This window comes from Vanessa atalanta, chromosome W, assembly GCF_905147765.1.
Source record: "Vanessa atalanta chromosome W, ilVanAtal1.2, whole genome shotgun sequence".
Classification (NCBI taxonomy): Eukaryota; Metazoa; Arthropoda; class Insecta; order Lepidoptera; family Nymphalidae; genus Vanessa; species Vanessa atalanta.
The window spans coordinates 8342499-8355915 of record NC_061901.1 but is presented as its reverse complement, the minus strand read 5'-3'; the positions used below and the strand labels follow the sequence as shown (position 1 = coordinate 8355915).

The 13417-nt window shown below is 34.7% G+C and overlaps 2 protein-coding genes across 2 annotated transcripts; both read left to right on the top strand.

Moving 5' to 3' along the window:
• The first annotated feature begins 3746 nt into the window (after positions 1-3746).
• On the top strand, positions 3747-4505 carry LOC125075680. Its single transcript, XM_047687389.1, has one exon. The coding sequence runs from the start codon at positions 3747-3749 to the stop codon at positions 4503-4505; it is 759 nt and encodes a 252-aa protein (XP_047543345.1).
• Positions 4506-6016: 1511 nt separating this feature from the next.
• On the top strand, positions 6017-6856 carry LOC125075649. The gene has a single exon (XM_047687359.1). The coding sequence runs from the start codon at positions 6017-6019 to the stop codon at positions 6854-6856; it is 840 nt and encodes a 279-aa protein (XP_047543315.1).
• The last annotated feature ends 6561 nt before the right edge of the window (positions 6857-13417 follow it).

Here is a 13417-nt window from a genome sequence, read left to right as displayed (position 1 = left end):
TCAAATCTTTTGAGCTCGTCTACGTTTTTAGGAACCGGATAATTAATTAATGCCTTAATTTTTTCTGGATCTGGTTTAATCCCGTCCGCTGATACCACGTGTCCGAGGTATAAAATTTCTTTTCGAAGAAAATCGCACTTATCAGCGCCTTGTTAAAATATCTAACAAATTTTTATTATGACTATCTAAATTTCTTCCGAAACAAATTAAATTATCCAAATATACAAAACATTTATCGTAATTAAGTCCCGACATTGCTACTGTCATTAAGCGTGAAAATGAACCAGGACTGGTTTTCAAACCCATAGGCATACGGGTCATTTGATACTGGCCAGACGGTGTTGTGAATGCGGTATATTTCCTACTGTCAGCATTTAGCTTCGTTTGATAATAAGCTTGTGTTAAATCTAATTGAGAAAAATAAATAGCTCCTGAAAGTGAGTCTAATATATCACTTATATTCGGAAGGGGAAATTTGTCATGCATTATACAATCATTTAATTTCCGAAAATCTATCACTAAACGCCAGCTTTTATTATTATCTTCTGATTTTTTAGGTACTAATAGTACTGGGCTAGACCATTCGCTGTTAGCGGGTTCGATAATATCGTTGGCCAACATTTTTTGAACTTGTTTTTCTATTTCATCACGTTGAGAAAACGGTAATCAATATTGTTTAGTATAGATCGGATTCGTATTAGCTTTTAGTTGTATATTTTGTTCGTAAAGATTACACGTACCTAATTTTTCTTGCCAGGAGACAACTCCTGGCAAGAAAAATACGTCAGCATATTCCGCACAAATACTTTGTATACTAATGCTTTCTTCTTTGTTCAAATGATTCAATTTAATTAATGATAATAATTTCCGAACTCTTTTTCCGTCCAAATATTCTTTGTTAAACGAACAAATATTATAATTCGATAATAAATCAATTTCAGGCCTAAAATAACTAAGATTAATTTCTGTTTCGCGAGTATTTAAAATTTGAATAAATATTTTTCCCTCTTTCGGTTGACAGATACTTCCAGCGATAAATACACCTTCACACAATTCTCTGGGAAATATAACATACGATTCATTCAAATAAGAATCAACTTGAAAAAACTTTTCACACCTCGGAGGTACGTTTATAAATGTATTTTTACCTAATTTTCCTAAACCTAAGGAGAGCGTAATTGGTTTGTCGAAGATATTTAAAGTAAATGTATTATTTTCGTAATTAAATACACAATTATAATTAGTTAAAAATTCTTGTCCGATTAAACCATCTTGAATACAAGGCAAATTCTTTAAGACATAAAACTTATGTTTGAATTCTATTCCATATAAGGTAAACGGTATGTAAACATAGCCCTCGGTGTACGAGGTGCCACCAATACCATTTACGGCTACACGTTTTGGATGTATTGGAATATTCCTATCTCTTATTACATCGTATTTAATCACTGACATCGAGGCGCCCGTGTCAACTAGCATCCTATATTTGGTACCGAATATTGTAAACTCTACGAAATTATTATATGTATTGCATGCTAGAATAAAGTTAGGATCGAAAAAACTCTAAGTTTTGGTTATTTTCCGAAGTAGTAACCTGTATATCGTTTTGGGATTGATTCATAAGATACCCATGCTGTTTTCTACCGTTATTATTTCTACCTCGCGATACTGCACGTTCAAAATTATGTCCGCGTCCTCGAGAATTACTTGTGGATCCTCTATTGTTTCCTCGGTGGTATAAACTAGATGTTTGATTCGGCATCGGACTAAATGAACGATTTGGCGTGTAATGTTGGCGTGCGTTGTTTAATACTCGACCTCTACTATGCCCCCTATAAGATGGTTGGTACTTACCTCGATGTTGAGTCGTGAAAATCGTTTCAGCTGATGTAAAAGAGCCTTGACGCGACAGTTCCTCGTCTTTGGCTGCTCTTATAACATCTTTCAGCTCTGAGTAGTTGCGGGCCGCTAAAATAGTGCTTAATCGACTGTTTCTCAAACCTTTGGTGAATCGCTGTATTGCTAATTTTTCGTTTACGGGTCTCAATATTTTAAACGCGTTATCATCACCGTTAGCTTGGGAAATAGTCAATTCAACAAATAAATCCTCAAGTTTCTTACCAAATTCCTCAATACTCTGCGAACCTTGTCTAGATTTTAACATTTCTATTTGTAGTGCCGTGGCTGACTGCTTAGTCAACAGATTATTTTTCATGTCGGCAATAAGTTCTGTGGAAGATTCATAGTTAGATGACAAACGTAATTTGGCATTTTTAGTTAAACGAGTTTTAAGAACTAAAGAAATAAGGAACTGTTCATGTTCTTTCCTAATGGTTTGGCTATAGAATTCGATACAATCTATTAATTTTTTAGTAACTTCTTCATCTTCTGTCATAATAGGTAGAAGAGAAGTAGCAGTTTTCATGTCACAGTCAGTCATGGTGCTAAAATTTTGGTCACTAACTAAACAAGTTGTTTGAATTTTTTGATAAAACGATTCAATTTCTTCGCAAGCAACTAATAAGTAATTTATCTCTTCCTTTTTTATATACCCTTTAGATGCATTAAAGTTTAACTCGTCACGATATTTTATATATTCGTCATATAAACTTTTTGCCTCTAAATATTTCTGTTCTAACAACTTTTTAGTTCTTTTCCCTTTAATTAGTTTAATTAAATTTATTTTTATATTTTCAATCTTAAGAAACATAATATAATATTTAGTACCGAAAAATAATAAAAAATGGCTTAAAAATATACACTTAGAAATAATGATAAAATTGTCTATAATACCATAACACCTTTGCTGATGACACTATTTCACTTCTCCTTTTATATATTTTTCACACTTTTACACTCCTATTTTTTTTTATAAGCATCTATTAATGCGTCTCCAGGCTAAACGACACGTTCCTGATTTCTTTCTTCAGTCTCTGGTCCACGCCTCGAACGTCTGAAAGCGCTCCTGGCCATCTCCTGACGCATCCAGTTTATGTGGCAGCGTTTATATAATTTATATATGGCAAACTTTGTCCCCAAAATTAAAAGTAAAAGAAAAATACCCAAAATTATATTTGTCACTTTCTGATTTTGGTGTAATAGCTCCACGTCGGCCGAATTCACGCCTCCTGCGGCATTTTGTGCAATCACAATTTGTTCTTTACTTTGTTCTTTGCCCATTTTGTATTATGACGCTACTAACGTTCAAACAATTAAATACACGAATGTCCAATATTACACAGAGCGACATTATATTGTTATACTGCACTTCGTTAGAACCCGAAACCGAACCATAAATGGCAGGGTCGCCATGTAAGGACGGGACTAGGTAAATAAAGTAGATGTTAAAGGTTTGAAGATAAATTTATTACTGCCCCTCAAGACCATGTGTCATCTGCTAATATACTACACTACAGCATTATTGAAATTATGTGGATCAAGTAAATATATTTTTATTTGTAAAATATAGCAATTAATTTATTAGAAAAATATAGCACAAGTATTAGATTCAGATCATTATTATATTCTACTAATAACTCGGGTACTCGGGTGTTGCTAGTGTGTGCAGTTTAAACGTGTTACGTAAATAATAAGCAATTTGGGATTTATTTATTTATTTCATCCAAATTATGTACATGTGAGTTACAATACCTGCCAGCAAGATATATTCCTTATTCCTCACTGATATAACCACTGTATTTTAAATACGATTCAAAATTCAAAAAGTGACAGTTAGAAGACAAAGAATGGACTCATTAAAACAGTCTTTCTCTGCTATGTCTGAGATGTTTCACACTAGAATGAACGAGTTCCAGCACGAACTACAGAAGAATTCGAGTAGCAAAATCGCTGCGACCACTTCATCCATTGCTGCTGATTTTGAAGCTTTTAAAAATTTTATCATAGCCACGTTGAACACCTTACAACATCAGGTTGAATTCCTTAGAACGGAATTGGATCGTCAGGAGATGCGAAGAAGGCGCAAAATGCTGCTCTTGCACGGTATCCCCGAGATGAAGACGGAAAACTTTAATTCACGGGTCGTGTCTGTTTTCGCCGAGCATCTAGATTTGCCGAACTTTTCCAGCTCCAGTATAAAAACGACGTATCATTTGGGTCGCTCACCGACAAAAAAACCAAGGCCCGTTGTGGTTAAGTTCACTGATGTCGTGGTTCGCAAACAAGTATGGTATGCCAAAACTAAGTTGAAGGGCACCGGCATCACACAGTCAGAGTATTTAACTAAGCCTCGGCACGATTTATTTCTTGAAGCCCGGAAGCGCTTTGGCGTCACCAACTGCTGGACCCGCGATGGATATGTGTATATCATCAGCCCAGACGGAGTTCGCCACCAAGTAGAGTGTCGGGGTGATCTGGAACTTATTCCCGTTGCGTCGAGGTCTGCAGTCGAGAATGGTTCTCCAGCCCTGAGCCCAGGAACGGTGGTAAAAAGCCCTGAGACTAGGCTTCCCATTTCTCGTACAAGAAGAGCGGTTAAGAAATAACTATTCGGTACTCTGTCACTAAATTATTCAAATTCAACTGCACTTTTTCGTATTTCGCTACTGTACTCTAATACTGTATAAAATGAACATTTGTAACTGTTGTTTGGAATGTAGCTTCAATGTAGTAATTTATTAAATTTCTACCCACTTACAATTTAATAATGTAAACGAGTCTTATCTGAATGTGTGCAATACAAACGAATTTCACGCATATTATAATGCCATAGATTAGCGCTAATTTACTATTTCTTGTTGTTGTTATTTTATTATTACATATTATTATTTTTTATTTCAATGTACTGATATTTCACTCGTTTATTATTGTTTTTAATTGTTTTTGTCTGTATTTTTTAACTAAAGTAATTATGATATAATTTTAATTTTTATTACTTTTTTCATTTTTTTTTTTTTGTATATCTTACCTTTGATTGACCTTGCTATAATAAATAACTTGTAGTAAGGTGTTCAGTTCTGTTTTCGTCATTTTAGTTTATCATTGTTTTGTATGTAATCTCAGTTTAAAAAAAAAAAAAAAAAGAATTTTAACAAAAATGACTTATTACCTATATTGTAAGTGATAACTGTAGTATTATAGATATAAAATAATCGGCGTAAATTGTTCTATTTTAACTAGTTTTTTTTAATTTTTCTTTTTTTTTTTGTTTATTCTTTGAGTGGGTTTTTTGACTCGTTTAGTAATATTTTGTGTCTTCTTTTTTGTTATATGTTGTTGTATAACTACAAACCTGTAACTTTAAGGTTATTATAACAGGACTTTGTTGCTGGTGGGACATTGTAAACTTTATAATTATTATTTATATATTATTTTAATGTAATTATTATTTTTAGTTTTTATATATAAATATATTTGTTTCTTTTTTACTATGACATGTCAAGATAGGGCGAGGAGAGGAGAGACAGGAGAGGGCGCTCTAGTGCCACGGTTAAAATCAGCTGCGTAAATAATAGTGTTTAAAAATAAATTAATGTGTTTTTTAGTAAGTGTGAACGTTCTAAAAGTTTATAAACTAAAAACAGAAGAACATTTAGTGGTGACAGACAAAACAAAGTGCTAAAATAACAATAAAACGCCAAAGATCTTCTAGACACGACTTCGTATGTGATAAGTGTTTTTGAGAACCTTTTGAAGTGAGATTGAAAACAATCAGTGCAAAATCGTTTATTAATTATTCTGAAGTGCATCATTCTCATTAAAATATATGGAATAAATTCGAATTCAAAATATAACCCCAAAATACATGATTTGCAAATTCTATAAACAAACGCCAGATCGATATTGTTCAACCTAACGCCACCTATGGCATCACGTATAAACTACGTTCTGATAAATCAACAAGACCCAGAAAGCGGCCATCGGTAAAAGACAAACAGTACCAGGGTGCACCGGGAGAGGGCGCCACGCATACTAAGAAAGTAGTTCAAGGGTTGACCACTAGGTGCCACTACTAGTACCAAAACAAAACCAATACTCGATAATATTGATCATAACCATGGAAGAAATTATGCTTGCACTTAAAAACATACAAAAAGATATTGATGAACAAAAATCGGAGATCCGCAAAAGTGCAGACAAGGTAACAGAACGAGTTACACAGAATATCAACAAAATATTGGATGAAAAACTTACCAAGCTGCAGGTTCAACAAGATCAACTGAAGGAGAAATTAGATAATCAAGAAAAACGAATATACTTTCTGGAAAAACAAGCAAGACAACGAAATGTAGTATTTTTTGGTATTGAAGAGAAAGAATCATCATACGACAACCTTCAAAACAATATCTACAGCTTTATAAAAAAGTATTTTAGCACCGACATAGAACTCAGAGATATTCAAGAGTTAAGACGAGTGGGGAAAAAAGGCGACAGACCTCGTCCAATAATTGCTACCTTTTCAACTCTCGGAATAAAAATTAATATTATGAAGCAGAGAGGGCTACTAAAGGACACACAATATTATGTGAAAGAAGACTACCCTTTACAAGTTTTGGAAAAAAGAAGAGAGCTACAAGAACAGGTGAAAATAGAAAAAGAGAAGGGTAACAATGCGAGAATAAAATATGACAAATTGATTATATTAAAAACGAATAACAAGAGGTCTCTCCCAACATCTCCAGAAAACACAACAACCGCAGAATCTCAGTCAAAGAACAATACTAACACACAAGTCTATAAAAAGAACCGAACGCAGAAACCAAATAAACCAATACAAAGGTCAAACAGCATGACTGAAGGGGTCATAAAGCCGAGCATGCTAAACTTCTTGGTAAATAAAAATATCAACAACACAACAACAGAGCAAAAAGACGATACCAAGGAAACCAACATATAGCAATCAACGCCCTCCCCCCGCAAGAATACCATAAACAAGCAACAGAAACGAAATTATAGAAAACATCTTCCAACCCGGCTGGTCACCGTGGAAGATTATGACCAAAACCCTCCAAACAAAATCACACAGACGGTGAGCAGATACAATACAAGTTCAACTCAATTAAAAATCTCAACTTATAACGTCAGGACTTTATCGTCACACGAACGCTTGCTGGAGCTAAAGGAAGCTATAAAGGAAATAAACTACGATGTAATCGGTATTTCAGAAGTAAGAAGACTAGGTAATAAAATAGAAGAACACGATAATTTAATACTCTGCCACATAGGATGCACACCAGGTAAATATGGAGTAGGCTTCATAATTAACAAGTCTCTTAGAAACAACATAGAAAGCTTCATTGGTCTAACAGATCGTGTGGCAATGCTAAACTTGAAACTCCAAGACTTTACGCTGTCCATTATACAAGTATACGCACCCACTGAATCCGCAAATGACGAAGAAATAGAGGAATTCTATAGAACCATCGACAAAGCCATGGAAATAACATACAAAAATATTATACTAATGGGAGACTTTAATGCGAAGGTCGGAGCCCCCAAAGAAGGTGAATATTTAACAGTTAAACAGCATGGGGACGGCGCAAGAAACGATAGAGGGCAGAGACTTGTAAACTACGCACTTGAACACAATTTAACTATCATCAACATATGCTTCAAGAAAAACCGTAACCGAAGATGGACGTGGCGATCCCCAAATGGACATCACAAAAATGAGATTGATTATATACTATCCAACCAATACAAAATATTCAATAATTTTGAAGTCATGAATTTAAACTACCCGTCAGACCACCGACTAATTAGGGCATCAATAAAAATAAACAAACAAAGGCAAAGTAGAGTAAAATTTACAAACAAAAAGATTTTCCAACCAAAGACCAAAGACGAAGTAGCAAGATATAATAAAAATTTAATGTCAATGTTACCCTACCCAACCCACAATTTGAAAAACACATCAGTACAAACCTACCATGATAAAATAGTAAATGCTATTAGTCAGAGTTTGCAAAAAGCTCGAAAGAGTGGGAAGGAGCCACATAAACATCACAAAATACTATCAGACCGCACGGCTTTATTACTAAAAAGAAGAAAAGAACTACAGGAAACAAAAGATAAATCTCGATCCATGAAAAGCGAGCTTTCTGCCCTCTACAAAGTAACAAACAAATATATAAAGAAAGATTACGCCAAATATAGAGAAGACACTATAGAAAGACATTTACAACACACTGGAAGCACAAAGAAGGCCTTTAAAGAGCTTAGAACGAACAAAACTTGGATAGAGGGTCTAAGAAAACAAAACAATACTTTGTGCAAGCGCACTGACATTATTAACACGGCATCTGACTTCTATAGGAAATTATATAGCGATAAGAATCAAAATCAAAACAATAACATCCCAAACATAAATGAAAGTAAGAACGAATTCTATATAAAACCAGTGGATAAAATGGAAGTCATAAAAACAATAAAAGGCTTGAAATTAGAAAAAAGCCCTGGACCGGACAACATCACTAATGAGATACTGAGATTAGCGCACAAAACATTAGCCGGACCACTAACAGAACTATTCAATTTAATACTACAAAACTCTGAAACACCTATACAGTGGTCTGAATCAGATATCATACTTATTTATAAAAAGGGCGACCCAAAGGATATTGGAAACTACAGACCAATAAGCTTGCTACCGAGCCTCTACAAACTCTTTTCTACCATTATAAACAAAAGAATCAGTAGTACACTGGAATTAAAACAACCAATAGAACAAGCAGGCTTCAGAAAAGGATTCTCCACAGTTGACCATATCCACACACTCGAATTAATTATAGAGAAGTATCAAGAACAACAGAGACCTCTATATATAGCATATATTGACTATCAAAAAGCGTTTGATACGGTAACACACTTAAGTATATGGGAAAGCTTAAAACAACAGGGAGTAGAAGACGTATATATACAAGTCATCAAAAGTATATATAAAAATAATAAGGGCAGAATCAAGTTGGAAAGTCTCGGACCAAGTTTTGCTATAGAAAGAGGCGTAAGGCAAGGCGACCCACTATCTCCAAAAATATTCATAGCCATCCTGGAGGCTATAATAAACAAGATAGATTGGAGTAGGACAGGTCTACATATAAATGGCGAATACCTAAGCCATTTAAGATTTGCAGACGACCTAGTGTTGCTATCAGAATCCAGCACTCAGTTACAGCAAATGATGGAAACTTTAAATTTGGCTAGCGACACGGTGGGGCTAAAAATGAATCTGTCTAAGACTATGGCAATGACAAACAGATGGAGAAAACCAATAAAAATAAATGGAGTGCCACTCGAATATACAGATTCATACATCTATCTGGGGAAGCGAATTAGTTTCGATCAGAAAAATAACGAACTGGAAGTAAAAAGAAGAATACAACAAACTTGGAATAAGTACTGGAGTTTAAAAGAAATTTTTAAAAGTAACTACCCTATTAATATCAAAACGAAAGTTATGAATTCCAGCCTTCTACCAGGCTTAACGTACGGCTGCCAGACGTGGAAATTCACTTCTAAAATAAAAAATCTAATCACTACTTGTCAAAGAGGTCTGGAACGCAGCATGTTGAAAATAAATAAATTAGAAAAAATAAGACACACTAAAATAAGGTCAATAACCAAAGCAACAAATGCATTAAAATACGCACAAAAACTGAAGTGGAAATGGGCTGGTCATGTCGCGAGGCTGAAAGACCAGAGATGGACCATAAAAGTGACTTTCTGGAAAGGACCTATAGGTAAAAGGTGCAGAGGAAGACCACTGACACGCTGGGTCGAAGAGATCAAAAGGACAGCCGGCCCAAACTGGAAACAGATTGCACAAGACAGAGAAAAATGGGCTTGTTTGGAGGAGGCCTTCACCCAATAATGGGGTTCCTACCAATTATATATATTTATTTATAACCAAAGTATACTTGTTTATAATCAAAGTATATAGTTATTTATTAAAAAAAAAAAAAAAATTAACCTTATCTAACATTGTAATTATTAGTAGGAAATAAAAAGGCTTTTTTATTTTTTTTATTTTATTTATTTATTTATATCAAGATATAAGCCTCGATGATTCTTTTTTCTCACTGTCTTCTTCTAATGAATTGAGCACAAACTGTAGCTTTCACAGTCTTCCCACTCTTAATGAAACACTTGATTCTGTTTTCTCGGATGTAATGAAAAACTTTAATATTATACACATCAATGCCCAGAGTATTCCTGCACATTATCCTTCTTCTTTTGATAACAGGAATATCCATGCTATTCTGATATCAGAATCATGGCTTAAACCATGTTTGTCCTCTTCATCTTATGTTCTCCCTGGTTTCCAACTTATTCGGAATGATCGTCCTAATCGTACTGGTGGAGGCGTTGCTATTTATCTTCGCTCCCACCTGTCCTTTACGATCATTGGCACGTCTAGTGTTCAAGCAACACCAGGAGTAGAATATGTAATCATTGAACTAGCATTTTCGAAAGTTAAAATTTTACTCGGTGTGTTTTATAGCCCCAATTCAATGATTGACTATTTTACTACTTTTGAATCCCTTCTAGACCAGTATATTCCACTGTATCAACATTCCATTATAATGGGAGATTTTAATACGTGCCTTTTAAAATCTGACTCTCGCTCTTCTCGGCTCAGATCACTAGTCCAATCTGCCAATATTCATATACTGCAACTCACTGTTTCTCTAACTGTACCCCGTCTCTTCTAGATCTTATTCTTGTTTCTTCCACAGATTATGTCGCTAAGCATGGCCAATGCTCTGCTGAAGCCTTCTCCTATCATGATTTGATTTATCTTTCCTACAGAATACGCCCCCCTAAGGACAAATCGAGAATCCTTCTGCAGCGCAATTTTAGTGGTATGAATTTAGAGCATTTAAGGGAGGATGCTTTAAAAATTGATTGGAATGATGTTGTCACTGATTCTAATATTGATAACCGAGTGGCAAATTTCAACACACTTCTAGTACAATTATATGACAAACATGCCCCTATTCGACCTGTTCGGCTTAGGCATCTTCCTGCTCCCTGGCTTACGCAGGATATTAAAACATTGCAGCATAAAAAAACATTGCAAAATCAAAATACAAGGCTGATAGTTCTGACGAAAATAGAATCAGGTATAAAAATATTCGGAACCGTTGCAACAGGTTGTGTAGAGATAAACAACGACGCCACATTCATAAATCAATACTCGACGAAGAAGATACTGGCCGAGTTTGGAAATTTCTTAAATCTATTGGAGTTGGGAAAGCACGTCATAATAACCATCCTAGTAACATTGACTTGAATCAGCTTAATCGGCACTTCTCGTTTTCTTGCTCTATCGATGATGCCACGAAATTAAATACTAAAAATCAAATTCTAGCTTTACCCACTTCTAATGATCCAGCTTTCATTTTTTGTCATATCACTGATAGTGATGTTGAGAGAGGTATTGTAGAGGTGAACTCTGATGCTATCGGTACTGACTCCATTAGTCGTAAGATGATCATCCCCATCATGGACATCCTAGTTCCTATTATTAAAAGTATATTCAATTACTCCATTTCTACTGGATCATTTCCCTCTTCCTGGAAAGATGCCCAAGTTATTCCCTTACCTAAAAAATCAAATCCCTCCCACTTTTCTGATTACCGTCCTATTTCCATACTTCCTTTCCTATCTAAAGTATTTGAACGTATTGTACATCGACAATTAAACCTTTTCCTATCTAGACAAAACCTCCTTAACCCTTTTCAATCTGGTTTCCGAAAAGGTCATAGTACGACTACTGCTTTAGTCAAAATTACCGAGGACATACGCCTTGCTATGGAAAATCAATGTCTAACAGCGTTGATCTTACTAGATTTTAGCAATGCATTTAACAATGTTGACCATGAGCTCTTACTAGCTACATTATGCTCTCTTAACATATCTCCTGAAGTGATTGACTGGTTTCAAAATTATCTTTGCGGTCGCCGGCAACGAATTCGTGTTGATGATTCCTTTTCCAATTGGTGCACGATCAAGGCCGGTGTGCCGCAAGGTGGCGTGTTGTCTCCTCTCCTTTTTTCTATTTTCATTAATTGCATTACTTCTCAATTATCTTCTCTCTATCATCTGTATGCCGACGATCTCCAATTATATAAACATTCAAAATTAATTGATTTGCCTAAAACAATACAAACATTAAATAAAGACCTTAAATCGATTGTACTTTGGAGTAAATCACATGGACTTAAAGTTAATCCTTTAAAAACACAGGCAATTATAATCGGCAGTCAAAAACTAGTTACCCGCATTGATTGGCCCAATTTTCCTAATATAATTGTTGATGGAACACTTGTTCCATACAGTGAAACTGTAAAAAATCTAGGTGTTGTTTTTGATACATTCCTGACCTGGACCCCCCAAGTAAGCGAGGTGAGCAGGAAAGTTCGCAGATTGCGAAATTTTCTACCGATACCAACTAAAATTGTGCTTGCACAATCTCTCCTGCTACCGATTCTCGATTATGCTGATACCTGTTATCTCAATTTAAGTGAGGAATTGCTTAATAAACTTGAACGCATCCAGAATCTTTGTATACGGTTCATATTAGGACTTCGTAAATATGACCATGTTTCAGAATTTCGCGAAAAACTCAAGTGGCCCTCAATCCGCCTTCGCAGGAAAACTCACATTCTTTCCCTATTATACAATATCCTATTTAATCCTACCTCTCCCTCATACCTTAAAGAGCGCTTTGAATTCCTGAGTGATACTCATTGTCGCTCGCTTCGCTCTGACGATAACTTGATTTTAAAAATCCCCTCCCACAATACATCCTTCTATTCTAAATCCTTTTCTGTGGAAGCTGTACGGCTCTGGAATTCCTTACCACTTACCATAAGGCGTGCTCAATCCCTAGCAACATTCAAACGGCTATTAAAAGCTTAATAATGTTTCCTTAATATTTATTATTTTTATTTTTCTATTTATTCTAAACTCCTACTCTGCGATACATTTGGCTTATATTTTAAATTTATTATTTCATGTTACTTATAGTCATATTTAAACTGTAGTATAAATTATATATATATATATATATATATATATATATATATTATATATTGAATGTAGTATATATATGTTTACTATGTCCTACGTAACATGGTTGCCTGGCAGAGATCGCTGCTTAGCGATAAGGCCGCCAATTGTACATATAGATCTAGTTTTGCAATTACTGTATAATTTATTTATTCTTTGGTGTACAATAAAGAATACAATAAATAAATAAATATTCATATAACCTCATTAACTTATTCTTAGAGCCAACTAATCACTGAATCCACTGCAACGTGTATTGACAACATATTTACCAACTGTGTACCTAATCATAAATGTATTATAAATATGTTAAGTTCTGATCATTGTGGACAGTTGGCTTCATTTAATTTGCAAATAAAAAATAATGCTAAGGATTTAAAACAGA